The 16,744-nt window shown below is 43.5% G+C and overlaps 1 protein-coding gene across 2 annotated transcripts in view; it reads left to right on the forward strand.

The window, feature by feature from the left end:
- Positions 1 to 8,814: 8,814 nt before the first annotated feature.
- Positions 8,815 to 16,744, forward strand: part of PNPLA8 (patatin like phospholipase domain containing 8) — a 69,390-nt gene continuing 61,460 nt past the window's right edge. The window contains exons 1-3 of one of the 2 annotated variants that reach the window (XM_034769430.1): positions 8,815 to 9,046; positions 12,764 to 13,971; positions 14,375 to 14,524. In XM_034769430.1, coding sequence (XP_034625321.1) covers positions 12,853 to 13,971; positions 14,375 to 14,524 — 1,269 coding nt within the window. In that variant the 5' untranslated portion in view covers positions 8,815 to 9,046; positions 12,764 to 12,852. Of the gene's footprint in view, positions 9,047 to 9,116; positions 9,239 to 12,763; positions 13,972 to 14,374; positions 14,525 to 16,744 lie in introns of those variants that run through there. The other variant, XM_034769439.1, reaches the window with a different exon arrangement.

A 16,744-nucleotide genomic window follows, 5' to 3' on the forward strand; every position in this document is an offset into this window, starting at 1 on the left:
GGGAAGTTTTGGCAATGCATGGTGGGGCAGAAACAAGTTGCACAGGGGTGACTGGGATCAAAGTGGGCAACTGTCTCCATCCCATAATTTTCACGTGTTGTTTTTTTTTCAAAATCCCACAAACCCGCATGTCCCTCCTTACTGTCCACCATCTCTTATAAAAGCACGGAGCCTGGACAGCTCTGCACTACTGTCATGAGTTTTGGAAGCACAGGACACACAATCCTCCAGTATTTGCAGAGCTGCAAGAACTGAATCATTGGGAAACATGATGATTTCTCTGCCAAGTATGGCATGTAGTTCTTTGTAAAAGCAGCAGGTCTGCAGCTTGGTACTGGATTGACTGTTGGCCTCTCTGGTATGCCTGCCACAGTTCCTTCGCTTTCACATGGCACTGCTGCTGGTCCCTGTTGTACTCCTTTTCCTGCATCTCCAGTTTGCTCGTAGATGTCTACAGTTCTATGGCTGGTCTATAGCTGTGCTTGCACAGACTCTTCTCCCCTTAGGCCAGAAGATCCAATATCTTCTGTCTACTCCAAGCTGGAGCATGTTTGGAGTGAGTAGCTGGCATGGTCAGTGAGACAGTTGCACAATGGAGAGCTGTTAAGTATGCTCACCAACCTGGACAATCAGGAAAAGACACTTCAAAAATTTGCGGGGCTTTAAAGGGACCTGGGGCCTTCCAGTCTGCCTGACTTCTGGGCAGTGGAGGTCAAAATTATGACCAGAGCGGTCAGTGTTGGGCATTGTGGGACAGCTGTTGGAGGACTGTTAGGATCAGCATAGAGAACGCAGTGTCTATACTTGCACGACCTCAGTACATCAACCATAGCTCAATGCCGCTCAGGGAGGTGGTGGCAGCATAATGGGGAGCTTCTGTTGATGGGAGACAAATGTAAGTGTAGACATATACACAACTAGGTCGATGCAAAGCGGCTTACTTCAGCCTAATTTTATAGCATAGATCAGGCCTTAGTAAAAGAGGAGAAAAAAAGCCATCAAAAGCTGTACTGATTACATTTAAGGAAGAGACTCTACCTGATAAAATAATACTAGGGCATCAGATTTTTAGAACCAAGCCTTATATCCTCCTCCCCTAAGGTAAGCAGGGCTTTGGAGCTGAGCTCCGGCTCTGTTCCAGCTCCAGGCAAAAACCTGCAGCTCCACTGCTCCGGAGCTGCTCCGCACTCCAGCTCCAGGCTCCACTCCAAACCCCTGATTATAAGTGTCCCAATATGGACATGTGACATGTTTGGTAAAGGGAAAACAAGATGTAGTAAATGTGGGGATGAGCACTCCTATGAAAATTGTGTAGATGGGGAGGTCAAGTGTAGTAATTGCATTGGGAATTACAGTCCAGCATATAGAGGATGTATTGTGGCAAAACAAACTAAAGAGATGCAAAAATTGTTAATAATATATCTTATGCAGAAGCTCTAAGGAGACTCTCAAAACATTCAGCGGAGAAGGAAGAGAAAATCATCACAGGAAAAGAGGAACTGAAGATACAGCCTCATTCTATAAAGAATATGATAAATTCTGAAGAAGGAATCAGCAATGATATATTGGTAGTGGAAAAAGAGGTTTATTGCATTTGTGATAAGTGAGAAATTGCACATTACAAATGGGAAAAATGAAAATTATACCAAGGGCTGTGGGAAAATACTTGTATGTTAGCAATATGTCAATGGATCATATTTGTGCAATCTTAAATGAGGGTGATGTTGAAATATGACCAGTATAGGAATTATGATATTTTGTTGTGATGCACACAGTTTGATAGCACATGATCAAGAAGTAAAAGAAAATATACTTGAAATGAGAACTGAACCAGATATCACTTGTATCCAAGAAACATGGTTGGTTGAAAAGATTGCTTTCAAAATTCTAGGGTATATTGCCTTTAGGTAAGACTGAAAACTAGGTAGAGGAGGCATTTGTACTTTCATAAGGGAAAGATTAAACTACATAGAAGCATTACCGCCGTCCCTTGTGTTCGGTGGAAGAGAACATCCTGGCTTTGGGTGACCTCAAGCCCTTTGGAAGTGGTGTAATGCTGTGAAGGAAAACCTCAGAAACAACTTCACTGACCATTTGCTGCAGAGCTCTGCTGAGTACCCCATTAATGCACACTGCCTGCCCTCCTGCATGTGTGGATGCTTCCTTTCGGTCATTTCCCTTCCTCAGTCCATGAGGCTGCCCTGGGTTATGCCTTGGGTTATTAAACACACCACCCTGGGCATTAGCAGCCCCCGTACTTGTGAACCCCCCTCGCCCCTGCTGCAATACTGTCTGCCTTGGGTCTCCTTCCAGCCCTTGGTCTGCATTGGGACTGCCCTGCACTACCACTGCTGCCTCTGCTTGCACCCTTTTAAGCAAAGGTACAAGCACCTGAGCAGCAACCCGAGCCCGAAAGAATTGCAGCCTGATACATCCACTTGCAGCACGGCTGGTACATGAAACAATTAAATTTCCTTGCCTTCCTCTCCCTTCCCCTCCCCTCCCCCACAACCAAAGCACGTTGATTGTTTCAGACACTGACTAGCCTCCCTCGCTTGCAAATTCACCCTCCCCGATTGCAGCTTCCAGCCTGCCTGTGGGTGGAAGTACCTGGGGCAGGAGGATGCTAGCTTCCCTTCTTTCCACTGTCCCCTTTCTGTGTAATTTGCCTCTGCCTGCCCTTCCCTGTCTCTGGGGCTAGGGGGGTAACAGTCCCCTGTTTTCCCGAGCTCACCCTTCTCCGTGCCCCTGGAGCTATCAGGGCCGGCTCTACCATTTTTGCTGCCCCAAGCTGTGCTCGGTCTGCCACCCGAACTGCCAAAGCAAAAAAATAAAATAAAAAAGCCGTCCGTACTGTGCCGCCCCAAGAATGGATGGAATGCCGCCCCTTAGCATGTGCTGCCCCCGGCACGTGCTTCCTCCGCTGGTGCCTGGGAGCCAGCTGTTTCACATGCTGGCTTCCACGTGGTCCTGCAGCAAGCCATGCACGGGAGCCTCTTTGCCTGCTGCCCAGCCTGAACTGAGTAAAGAAGCTGACCTTTTTAAGCCCCTCATTCCTAGGTGGTGAGTCATCCACCACGCTGACTGCTTTTCCAGCAACTTTACATCTTTCCTCCTCCCCCAAGCCAGAAAGCATTGCCTTCTTCTCTCAGCCTGACAAACTCCTCCCTGCTTGAATGCACAGTGGTGATTATCATGAAAGTTGAACTTACAAATGTAGGATTATGTACAAAAATACTGAATTCAAAAATAAAACAATGTAAAATTTTAAAGCCTGCAAGTCTACTTAGTCCTACTTCTTGTTCAGCCAATTGCTCAGACAAACAAGTTTATTTACATTTGCAGGAGATAATGCTGCCCACTTCTTGTTTACAATGTCACCTGAAAGTAAGAACAGGTGTTCTCATGGCACTGTTGTAGATGGCATCGCAAGATATTTACGTACCAGATGCGCTAAAGATTAATATGTCCCTTCATGCTTCAACCAGAGGACACGTGTCCATGCTGATAACGGGTTCTGCTCAATAACAGTCCAAAGCAATGTGGATCGTCACATGTTCATTTTAATTATCTGAGTCACATGTCACTAGCAGAAGGTTGATTTTCTTTTTTGGTGGTTTGGGTCCTGTAGTTTTTGCATCGGAGTGTTGCTCTTTTAAGACTTCTGAAAGCGTCTTCCACACCTCGTCCCTCTCAGATTTTGGGAGGAACTTAGATTCTTAAACCTTGGGTCAGGTACTATAGCTATCTTTAGAAATCTCACATTGGTACCTTCTTTGAGTTTTGTCAAATCTGCAGTGAAAGTGTTCTTAAAATGAACAACATGTGCTGGGTCATCATCCGAGACTGCTATAACATGAAATATATGGCATAATGTGGATAAAACAGAGTAGGGGACCTACAATTCTCCCCCAAGGAGCTCAGTCACAAATTTAATTAAGCTTTTTTTTTAATGAGCATCATCAGCATGGAATCATGTCTTCTGGAATGGTAGCCGAAGCATGAAGGGGTATACGAATGTTTTGCATATCTGGCACGTAAATACCTTGCAATGCCATCTACAAAAGTGCCATGCAAATGCCTGTTCTCACTTTCAAGTGACATTGTAAATAAGAAGCAGGCAGCATTATCTCCTGAAATGTAAACAAACTTGTTTGAGCGACTGGCTGAACAAGAAGCAGGACTCAGTGGACTTGTAGGCTCTGAAGTTTTACATTGTTTTGTTTTTGAGTGCAGTTATGTAACAAAAAAAAAATCTACATTTGTAAATTGCACTTTCATGACAAAGAGATTGCACTACAGTACTGAATTTGTATAAGGTGAATTAAAAATACTATTTCTTTTGTTTATCACTGTACAGTGCAAATATTTGTAATAAAAATACTATACACAGATTTCAATTACAACACAGAATACAATATATATGAAAGTGTAAAAAAACATCCAAAATATTTAATAAATTTCAATTGGTATTCTATTGTTTAACAGTGAGATTAAAACTGCAATTAATCATGATTAATTTTTGAGTTAATTGCGTGAGTTGACTGCGATTAATTGACAGCCCTAATTGTAATGGTATTTTATACATGTGCATAGGTTATTTGTATGCTACTTTGTAATAAGTCTAATGTTAAAAGCCTTATGCATATGTATGAAAGGGTCAGTGTGTATCAATACCACAACACTGTATTTGTTATACAGTCTCTGTAGTCCCCTGTGCCATTTAAATGTATAATCTCAATGTAATTGGCCCTTACTACATGTATATGTTAGTTAATGCACTACTTTTTTGAATTGAAGAAGCACAATGTTAAAATGTTTGTTAATGCACTACAATATATATATATATATATATACTGTAATGCTTTCTGTCTTGCTTTATTGAATATAATTTAGTCACCTAAAATTTATTTCAATAAATAAGACTTTGCTCTCCCGTCAACTTATTGCGTCTTCACCAGATCCGCTAAATTCATGCCACTGCATCAATAGGAACAACGCCAATTTAGCAGGCCAGTGTAGACAAGCCCTGGGTGAAATAGTCATTACAAATTTATTCAACAAATATATCCTTTTTTTGTTTTGTTTGAGAACTATTGGTGAAAAGACTTTGATTTTCCTTTCTCTTTAGTTTTAAATGCTAAAAAAGATCCAGATTTCTACAACAAATCTATGGGCTACCGAGAAAAAGAGGAACACTACCACCAACCACCATCACCTCCTTGGTATTTGTTGAGAAAGAGCTTAAGTGCCTGTCTCCAGAAGAAGGTTCATAGCTATGAATCTTACATTGAGTTCTGCACCTCCCTCTGGTGTGGATTTAGGTACTTAAGTCCCTTTGAAGTACAGAGGTTTAGCCCTCATCATGCCTTCCCTCCATGCCACCCTTCAGCATTTGATATTGACTAGGTTAGGTGACTCTCTGCTTAACATGCTTGCTTTTGTAGAGTTCATTCAGAGGTGCTTAACTTTTCCCCACTGTAGGAGCCTGGGCACCTAAGTCAGTGCTATGAGTGCCTAACATTTAAGTCCCCTTTGAGTTCACAGCTGAAGGAGGCAGTGCCATCTGATCCATGAAAAAAATCATCCACATTTTCATCATGTGTAGATCAGGCCTGCGCAAGTCAATTTATCTATGACTGAGCACGATCATCATGTGGAAGCTGCATCTGGCACTACATGTAAAGTGGACCTAGATAAGAAAACCTGACACACACGGCTCTCACCTGCCCATATCCAGTGCCTCAATAGATCCACAGACTCCCCAATGGTCTCCAGCCTGAACTACAACCTTGGTTCTAATCTATAAAGCCTTTTCAGAGATGAGGCACCTCAGAGGCAAATTGGATGAAACTATAGTAAAAACCAGTGTGACATTGCACTCTATATGATTTTATGAAAATATGCTAATAAGTGTGAATATAATGTAACTGGAATATGCTTCATGCAAAAGGTCTCTTGTAAGGTATCATTACAAAATTTATAATCTACTGGGTTCATCCTATTTGTATGAATGTATCATTCTTGTATCTGAAACTAGAAATATGAAATATAACTCTGAGGTCCTATTGTAATTATGCAAAGTGTGGGCCATTAATGGTGGTTTGGAATCTTGATGGCTCCCATTAACTAGGACAATTGACTGTAGGTGGCGCTGTTTACTTGCAAGCCATCTGGAATCCATCTTAAACCTGGGGCTTTTCCATTTAGAAGGAGTGGTGGGGACCCAGAGAGACAAAAGATTCCCGTCTTGTGCCAAAGCTATAGAAGGGGATGGAACAGAACAAAGGAGGCTGCAGTCATGAAAAATCCCCTAGCTACCACCTGAGCTGGAACAAGGACTGTACCGGGGAAAGGATTGGGCCCAGACTAGGAAGGGGTCTAGTCTGTGAAAGAAGCTTACTGGAACATCTCTGAGGGTGAGATTTACCTGTATTCAGTTTCTTAATGTATTAGGCTTAGACCTAGGGGGAGGGATAGTTCAGTGGTTTGAGCATTGGCCTGCTAAACCCATGGTTGTAAGTTTAATCCTTGAGGGGGCCACTTAGGGATCTGGGGCAAAATCAGTACATGGTCCTGCTAGAGAAGGCAGGGGGCTGGACTCGATGACCTTTCAAGGTCCCTTTCAGTTCTAGGAGATAGAATATCTCCATTAATTTTTTTTATTTATTTACTTGCATGTTTTTGTTTTATTTTGCTTGGTAACTTACTTGATTCTGTCTGTTATTACTTGGAACCACTTAAATCCTACTTTTTATACTTAATAAAATCACTTTTTGCTTATTAATTGATCCAGAGCAAGTAATTAGTTCCTTGGAGAGCAAACAGCTGTGCATATCTCTCTATCAGTGTTAGAGAGGATGGACAATTTATGAGTTTACCCTGTATCAGCTTTATATAGAGTAAAACAGATTTATTTTGGGTTTGGCTCCCATTGGGAACTGGGTGCTAGAGACAGAGCACTTGTTAAGCTGTTTTCAGTTAAGTCTGCAGCTTGTGGGGGATATGGTTCAGATCTGGGTCTGTGTTTGTAGCAGGCTAGCATGACTGGCTCAATAAGACAGGGTACTGAAGTCCCAAGCTGCCAGGGAAAACGGGCTCAAAGGTAGTCTCAGCACATCAGGTGGCAGTCCCAAGGGGGTCTCTGTGACCCAACCCATCACAGTGAATTATCAGACATACAGATGAACACGGTTTGTTGAAGAAGAGTCAACACGACTTTTGTAGAGGGAAAACATGCCTCACTAATCTATTAGAATTGTTTGAGGGTGTCAACAAACACATGGACAATGGTGATCCTGTGGATATAGTGTATTTGGACTTTCAGAAAGCCTTTGACAAGCTCCATCAGCAAAGGCTCTTAAGCATAATAAGAAGTCATGGGAGAAGAGGAAAGGTCCTCTCATGGATCACTAACTGGTTAGAAGACAGGAAACAAAGGGTAGGAATAAATGGTCAGTTTTCAGAATAGAGAGAAGTAAATAGTGATGTCCTCCAGGGATCAGTACTGGAACCAGTGCTGTTCAATATATTCATAAATGATGTGGTAAAAGGGCTAAGCAGCAAGGTGGTATAATTTGCAGATAATACAAAATTATTTCAGATAGTTAAGTCCAAAATTGACCACAAAGAGGTACACGGGGATCTTACTAAACTAGATGAGTGGCAACAAAATGACAGATGAAATTTAATGTTGATAAATGCAAAGTAATGAACACTGGAAAACATAATCTCAATTATACATACAAAATGATGGGATCTAAATTAGCTGTTACCGCTCAAGAAAGATCTTAGCGTCGTTGTGGATAGCTCTCTGAAAACATCTGCTCAATGTGCAGCAGCAGTCAAAAAAGCAAGCAAAATGTTAGGAACTATTAGAAAAGTGACAGATAAGACATCACAAAATATCACAATGCCACTATGTAAATCCATGGTACCTTGAATTCTGTGTGCAGTTTTAGTCACCCTATCACAAAAAAGATATATTAGAATTGGAAAAGGTACAGAGAAGGGCGACAAAAATTCATGGCTGGAAAAACATGTCACAGACCATGAAATCTGATCCATTCCATGGGAAGGGGCAGGGCTGGGGGAGCCCCAGCTGGGAAGAAGTTCCATATGAGTGGGATTAATAAAACTGAAACTTTTCAGCTTGGAAAAGAGATGACTAAGGGGGGATAAGATAGAGGTCTATAGAAAGTGAATAAGGAAGTGTTATTTACTCCTTCACACAACACAACACCGAAGGATCACCCAACAAAATAAATAGGCACAGGTTTAAAACAAACCAAAGGAAGTACTTTTTCACATAACGCAGTCAACCATGGAACTTGTTGACACAGGATATTGTGAAGACCAAAACTGTAGCTGGGTTAAAAAAAAAAATTGAGATAAGGTCCATCAATGGGTATTAGCCAAGATGGTCAGGGATACAACCCCACACTGTGAGTGCCAGAAGCTAGGGCTGGGGGTCAGGGAATAGGGCACCGGACAAATTGCCCTGGTCATTCCCTCTAAAACACCGGCCATTGGCCACTGTTAGCAGACAGGATACTGGACTAGATGTACCATCCGGCTGACCTAGCACAGCGAGTCTTGTGTAACAGAGCCACTCGGGGCTGCCAGGTGGGCCCAGCCTGCCCAGAGCCCCGGGCTTTGATCTGCGGGTAGCGAGGCTGGGGTGGTGCGCTGGGAGACAGGCTCAGCGGAGGACAGGAGCGGGCGCGGGGGTGGGTGCGGGGCGGGTCTCTCACGCAGCGCTGGGCGGAAGGGACGACGCGCAGCGCCCCTCAGCTGGTTCCGGGGTCCGGCGCATGCGCGCTGGCGTGCCTCCGGTTCCTGCCTGTCGCTGTGTTGTTGTTTTGAGCCGGTCTCCAGGCCCCGCCGCTGTGAGGGACCCGCCGCGGCCCGCACGCCAGGAGCGACGGGGATCGGCCCCGGCGCTGCCCCGTCTGAGAGGGGGGCGGCAGGTCGCGGGGCCTCCTCGGGGTCTTGCCATCGCCCAAGAGGTGCCACCCCGCGCCGGCCTGGGGCCGGGTCTCCCGGGGTAAGTGTCAGCGGGCTCCGCTCAGCGCGGCCGGGCCGGGCCTGCCCCGCGCTCGGCACACGCCTGCCCGGCTCCCCGGGCGTGTGTCCGGGCACCTGTGCTGTGCGCGTCTCGGGGCGGGCGAGAGACTGTGTCAGGCCCGTCTGGGGACGGGAGGGTGAACAAGCGAGACTGTGGCAAGCCTGTCTCGGGGTGAGTGTATCTACGTGTGTGACACTGGGTGTGTATCCCTGGGTGTGCCCTGCCCCCCAACCCCGCATGTCACACTGGGTGTGTATCCCTGGGTGTGCCCTGCCCCCCAACCCCGCATGTCACACTGGGTGTGTCCTCCCCTTGGCCCCATGTGTCACACTACTTGTTTATACTGTATTTGGCACTGTGTCTCTGTGCAGGTGTCCCGTGTCATTGGGTGCCTATCACTTTGTCCTGCCTTTGTGTGTATCACAGCCTTTGGACCATGTTTATCTTGTGTGTGTGATGTCACTGTGTTTATATTGCATATTTGTGTCCTGTATGTGCATATGCCATGTATCTTGTCCGCTGTATATCATGTATATATCTCTCTGTGCTTATACCGTGTGTGTGCCCTGTTTGTGTGTTATGGTGCTTATACCAGCAGTGAAAACAACGAGGCGTACTTGTGGTTAGAGATTAACAAATTTATTTGGGCATAAGCTTTTGTAGGCTAAAACCCACTTCATTAGATGCATGGAGTGGAAAATGCAGTAGCAGAAATATATACACAGTACATGAAAATATAGGAGTTGCCTTACCAAGTGGGGGGTCAGTGCTAATGGGACAATTTAGTTCTTAACAGTAGAATACCAAGGGAGGAAAAATCACTTTTGTAGTGGTAACGAGGGTGGCCCATTTCAAACAGTTGACAAGAAGGTGTGAGTAACAGTAGGGAGAAATTAGTTTTTCTAATGATCCATCCACTCGCAGTCTTTATTCGGATCTAATTTGATGGTGTCCAGTTTGCAAATTAATTCCAGTTCTGCAGTTGCTCATTGGAGTCTGTTTTTGAAGTTTTTTTGTTAAAGAATTGCCATTTTTAAGTCTGTTATTGAGTGTCCAGGGAGACTGAAGTGTTCTCTGACTGATTTTTGAATGTTATAATTCTTGACGTCTGATTTGTGTCCATTTATTCTTTTGCGTAGAGATTGGTCAAACCAGACAATGTACATGGCAGAGGGGCATTGCTGGCACATGATGGCATATATCACATTGCTAGATGTGCAGGTGAACGAGCCACTGATGGTATGGCTGATATGGTTAGGTCCTATGATGATGTCCCTTGAATAGATATGCGGACAGAGTTGGCAACGAAGTTTGTTGCAGGGATAGGTTCCTGGGTTAAGTATCAGGGGGTAGCCGTGTTAGTCTGTATCTACAAAAACAACAAAGAGTCTGGTGGCACCTTAAAGACTAACAGATTTATTTGGGCATAAGCTTTCGTGAGTAAAAACCTCACTTCTTCGGATGCATAGAGTGAAAGCTACAGATGCAGGCATTATATACAGACACATGGAGAGCAGGGAGTTACTTCACAAGTGGCGAACCAGTGTTGACAAGGCCAATTCAATCAGGGTGGATGTAGTCCACTCCCAATAATAGATGAGGAGGTGTCAATTCCAGGAGAGGAAAAGCTGCTTCTGTAGTGAGCCAGCCACTCCCAATCCCTATTCAAGCCCAGATTAATGGTGTTGAATTTGCAAATGAATTTTAGTTCTGCTGTTTCTCTTTGAAGTCTGTTTCTGAAGTTTTTTTGTTCAATGACAGTGACTTTTAAATCTGTGATAGAATGACCAGGAAGATTGAAGTGTTCACTTACTGGCTTGTGTATGTTGCCATTCCTGATGTCCGATTTGTGTCCATTTATTCTTTTGCGGAGGGACTGTCCGGTTTGGCCAATGTACATGGCAGAGGGGCATTGCTGGCACATGATGGCATATATGACATTAGTGGATGTGCAGGTGAATGAGCCCCTGATGGTGTGGCTGATGTGGTTGGGTCCTCTGATGCTGTTGCCAGAGTAGATATGGGGACAGAGTAGGCAACGAGGTTTGCTACAGGGATAGGTTCCTGGGTTGGTGTTTCTGTGGTGTGGTGTGTAGTTGTTGGTGAGTATTTGCTTCAGGTTGGGGGGTTGTCTGTAAGCAAGGACTGGCCTGCCTCCCAAGGTCTGTGAGAGTGAGGGATCATTTTCCAGGATAGGTTGTAGGTCGTGGATAATGCGCTGGAGAGGTTTTAGCTGGGGGCTGTATGTGATGGCCAGTGGTGTTCTGTTATTGTCCTTGTTGGGCCTGTCCTGTAGTAGGTGATTTCTGGGTACCCGTCTTGCTCTGTCAATCTGTTTCCTCACTTCCCCAGGTGGGTATTGTAGTTTTACGAATGCTTGATAAAGATCTTGTAGGTGTTTGTCTCTGTCTGAGGGGTTGGAGCAAATTCGGTTGTATCTTAGGGCTTGGCTGTAGACAATGGATCGTATGATGTGTCTTGGATGGAAGCTGGAGGCATGTAGGTACGTATAGCGGTCAGTAGGTTTCCGGTATAGAGTGGTGTTTATGTGACCATCACTTATTTGTACTGTAGTGTCCAGGAAGTGGATCTCTTGTGTGGACTGGTCCAGGCTGAGGTTGTTGGGCCTGTACTGTAGTAGGTGATTTCTGGGTATCCTTCTGGCTCTGTCAATCTATTTCTTCACTTCACCAGGTGGGCATTGTAGTTTTAAGAACGCTTAATAGAGATCCTGTAAGTGTTTCTCTGTCTGAGGGGTTGGAGCAAATGCAGTTGTATCTTAGTACTAGTGAGTGTCCTGTGTTCTTGTCTGTGTTTGTAGCATGTATTGGGTATGTGATAGCTAAGTATCCTGCCTATGTGTACCTGTCACTATGTTTATACTGTGTATGAATGTGTGTGCACGTATACCATATCTGTGTATTCTGTGTATACATAGTCTATGTATTTGTGCGCTGTGCATGTACATCACTTACCTGTCTGCAGCCATGCATCTCAAAATATGGCTTCCTCAGCTTTTGCAAACTGTGTCCTGACTACTTATGGCAGTACTCACAAGAACAGAGGTGTTAAATCCTGATGTTTGGCCAAATTCTAGTTGGAGTAATAATCTGCTTGCCTGAATTCTTCCTACACTTTCAGCTGGTGCAGCAGCTATTGTATAGTATTTGCATTTCACTCCAGAAGTGGCGGTTCTTCAGTGGTGTGTTAAATCTCAGTGTATAGGTTGTATGAGATTTATAAGATTCAGGATGAAAGGTATTCAAGATATTATTTTTATTGGTGGAATGTGCTGGATTTGCAGTCCTAAAGTGTAAAGTCAACTATTTATTCACAGAACACATACAACACCTTGACTGGAAAAATCATTTTTAGGGATGACATTTCCATGTTACCCTTGGTCTCTGCTCACCTGTCTATTAGAAACTGTATGGGGGCTACCTTCTGATTTCCCATGAGCTAACACATATTTTGAGTGACTTTGGTTGCTGCTTATTGCCTTGGGGTGCATTTAAACTAATAACTTAAAGTGGGAAGGTTCTGTATGTCATTACCAAATACTCTGGGCAATACAGTACTCCTGAGAATTTCTCATTTGAATATGTTTGTTCCCTATTTAAGTAGAAAGAGAACTAAATTGTATTCACTTGTAAACTACTTCTAATCTTTATTTTAACTAATGTTTTTCCATTTCAGATAACATCATGAAGTGTGACTTTTCTGAGATAAGCTTTCTGGTGTGAAGTAAAGAAGCAACATATGAAAGACATAAATATTTATAAGTAATGTCAGTTAATTTGCCTTTAAATGAATATTTGTATCTCCTGATTAACACAAGAAGCCTTTGGGGGAAGCAGAGAAACAAGCAGCTGTACTACTTGTGTAGACCTAAACTTTATTGGAGGATTAGTCATGGTATTCCACTTAGAGTTTTTCATACAAGCAAAACTCAATGTAAATGGACCAGAAGCAAAACACTAGAGTGTAGTAAACACAATTATAGCCATGACTTTTTGTATTATAGAGTTTCTAAACATAGCACTTCTCCTAAGGGACTAACAAAAGTGAATAATCGTATGTCACGAATTAAGAACACTTTTGAATCTGTTTCAAAGGCTGTTTCTGGCACCCACAGTGAACTGGTTGCACGAATAGCTCGATTCAAGCCCCACTCTGGCATATTGGGGAAAGCATTTGAAAATAATGTTCAGGAAAACAATCTCCAGGTAAACCTAGAAAATGATAAACGAACTACATGTGCTGGAGCTCAGGGAGATTACAACAATAGTCAAATTGTAAAGAACTTTGTTCACACAGATGAAAACTCAGAGTCTACATTGATAAGTAGAAGTGGCACTAATCAAGATACTTTAAAAGATTCTGTAGATATTAAAAACAACCTTTTTCATGTAAGCTACTTCACTACAAATTTTGGAGAGACTTACAACTTTTTAGCAAATCATATCAACTGGTACTTTGGCATTAATACTGTTATGGATCAAGAGAAAAAAGGAAATGCTTTTCTACAATACTCTAAGAACGAACTCAGAAATAAACTCGATTCACCAGAAAGTGACATAATGAGTAATGAAAATAGGATGAGTTCAGCATCCACTTTAATTTCTGCTGCTGAGATTCAAGATGCTGAAAAGACAAATATTGCTCTTCCAACTTCCACTAAAAAGAGCATTGCAAGCTTCCTTTCATACCCTAGTAACAGTGTACAAGCTTTTGTAGACAGTTATGTAGGCAGTCTGGTCCCCAAGTTGAGATTTGAGACAAAAGTCGCCTCAGAAGATAAATCACAAGAACGCAAAGAGTCTTTGAAAGATGAAGAGGATGGCGGCAAAGAGATCAAAACTGCAGAAGGGAAAGAAAAGCGTTTGTCTCTTCAGAGAGAAAAGGCAAGTATTTGCTTAGTATTTATGAATACTGGGTTTTTTAGCTACTATAGTTGTCAGAGGCATGTTATAATGTTATCATTTCAAAGCTACATTGAAATCTCATCTGCATAGGTGAAACATTGAACCAAGTTATTTGAAGGACCGTCACTGTGAGCCAGATTTATAATAGGCTCTTCTAGTTTATGTAAATGAAGAACCAGAGATCAGTTCAGTAAAAAAAACCCAAACAAACAAACATAAAACCACCTTCCTTGAAGCCTATAGTGGTATTCCATTATAAGCCATTCATCTCTTCTTGGAGTAATCTAAGAAAACAAAAATTCTGAAAAAGTCTTGTCAAGTTTTGTATATATCTTCTTGGAGCAGTTTCATATTCTTAATATACATATCTGTTTATCTTTAGATTATTGCAAGAGTGAGTATTGATAACAGAACACGGGCTTTAGTTCAGGCCTTACGAAGATCTTCTAACCGAAGAGTCTCTATCAACAGGATTGAAGAATTGACTTACCACCTTCTGGAATTTCCAGAAACCAGAGGAGTTGCTATTAAGGTACAAATCACTTTCACGCTCAACCTATCAACTACAGATAGATAATAAGTTCTTATGTAATGACAGATGTTTTATCATAAAATAGATAAATGTATAATCTATTGCTTTGTTTTTTCTTCTTAAACTGTTGTATCTTATACTTGTACTATGTGAGTATCTTCAATTTTTTTTTATTGCTAATGTATTACCTCCAAGAGATTCATATGGAAGCCATCATCATTGACAGTTAATGTCTGCTTTGGAGAAAACCTTGGACTTTTAATTCTCCTATACGTTAATTGTTAAGGAATTCTTTAGTTCTCAAAGCAATACTGTGTACATTGCCATAACAGAACCCGTATCCTAATTGAGGTCCTTTGTGTGCTCCTGTAATACAAATAATGAATAGCAGTAATAAACCTAATAGACTGTTCAGTATGACAGAACAGAAACTTTTCTTCATACAACTAAAAGGATTTGAAGGCTTTTCCTGTCTGAGAGAGCTTTATTTTGTCTTAATAAACACCTTAGATTTTGGCATTATAGTTCATAACAAACTATGAATACCATATCTGTTCAAAACAAAAGGAAGAATTTAGGCAGAATGGTCCAGATCCAGAAATGGCCCAGATCCCAGATTTAGGCATTACTGTGATGCACAAAACTCCCACTTACCCTTCCCCTAATCCTGTAGGCATCTAAATTCAGTAGATACCTAAATTTCTTGTCTCTGGGCATGTGTGCCACTGCATCAGGCAGGCTTCCAGATGCCTAATCTCACACCTAAACCCCAGCACAATTCTCAAACCAGGTGGAGACAGGTGTTCCCCTGCCTCTTGTCTGCAGGGGCCTGATTCAGAAGGTGTGCTCATAGCATCCTTAACGCCACACAAAATGGCATGGTGGAGAAGGAGGCTACCCTTATAACTACGACCCTACAAAATTCATGGGCCATTTTGGTCAATTTCATGGTCATAGGACTTTTTAAATAGCCAGTTTCAGATGTTTACATCTGAAATTTCATGATGTTGTAACCATGGAAGTCCCGACCCAAAAGAGGGTTATGGGGGGATCACAGAGTAAAGGGGGGTTGCCACTTTTTTGGGGGCAGGGCTTGCCTTATGGGTGGGTGACCGCTCAAGGTCAGTGGGACACCATGGTCCATCCCGCCTCCTCCCTACAGCCAACACAAGGCCCCTTGAACTCCTGAGCCCAGAGATGGGGAGGGGCAAGGCGGGGTCTCATACTGTGCACCAGTCTTCAGCTGCTAATCCCAGCAGGGCTGTGGAGGGACAGGACTTCCTCTTCCCTTGCATGGGCCGCTCCTGGAGAAGCCAGGCCGGTGCTTAGATCCACCTCTAGGAACCTCCCCTGGCTGCACTAGGGGAAGGGCAGGGGCCCCTGCAGGGGAAGGGGAAGTCCCATTCCGCCATAGCCTGGCTGGGACTAGCAGCTGGAGCATGTTGCATATTAGGAGACCCCAGATGGGTCATCCCCGGTCCTGCCCCTTCCCTACAAGAGCTTTGCGGTTGTGCTTCCTTCAGTGTCCGGCTCACCAGAGCCCAGAGGTGGGTCTGACCGGCCCCAGGAGCTGCCCTTCCAGGTAAAGAGGAAGTCCTATCCCTCCCCAACCCAGCTGGGACTAGCAACTGGAGCCCAGCACATGGTGGGAGTCCCCAGCTGGGGTACCCCCAGCCCTGCCCCTCCCGTACAATAGCTAGGTATCATGGGGGAGATCAGATTTCACAGTCTGTTATGCGTTATTCAAGGCCATGAATTTGGTAGGGTCATACTTATAACCCTTAGTACAATGTATAGGGTACTCACACCGGATGTGGGAAACCCCAGTTCACTTCCTCCCTCTGCTTGAAGAGAACGGGATTTAAACAGGGGATTCCTGTTTCTTAGACGAGTGCCTTAGCCACTGAACTACAGTCGTTCTGTCTCTCTAGCCTAATGCATATTTAATTGTTTATCCAAGATGGAACAGCTTCAACAGGAGACCCACATCAGAATAGCCCTGATAGATGAGAAACCCCTGTTCCAATCCCTTTTTTGATCCAGGCCAAGGTCTCCCACATCCTGCAATGAGTACCCTGACCACTAGGCTAAAGGTTCTAAGAGGGGATGACTCCTCTTTCACTTCCCACCCTGACCCACTGGCTGTTCTGTGTGGAGTTAGCCAGGGGCCACTGCTGTTCTTTCAAGAAATGGCTTATACACCTAAGATACCTGATTCTA

The sequence above is a fragment of the Trachemys scripta genome, chromosome 1 (assembly GCF_013100865.1).
Source record: "Trachemys scripta elegans isolate TJP31775 chromosome 1, CAS_Tse_1.0, whole genome shotgun sequence".
Taxonomy (NCBI): Eukaryota; Metazoa; Chordata; order Testudines; family Emydidae; genus Trachemys; species Trachemys scripta.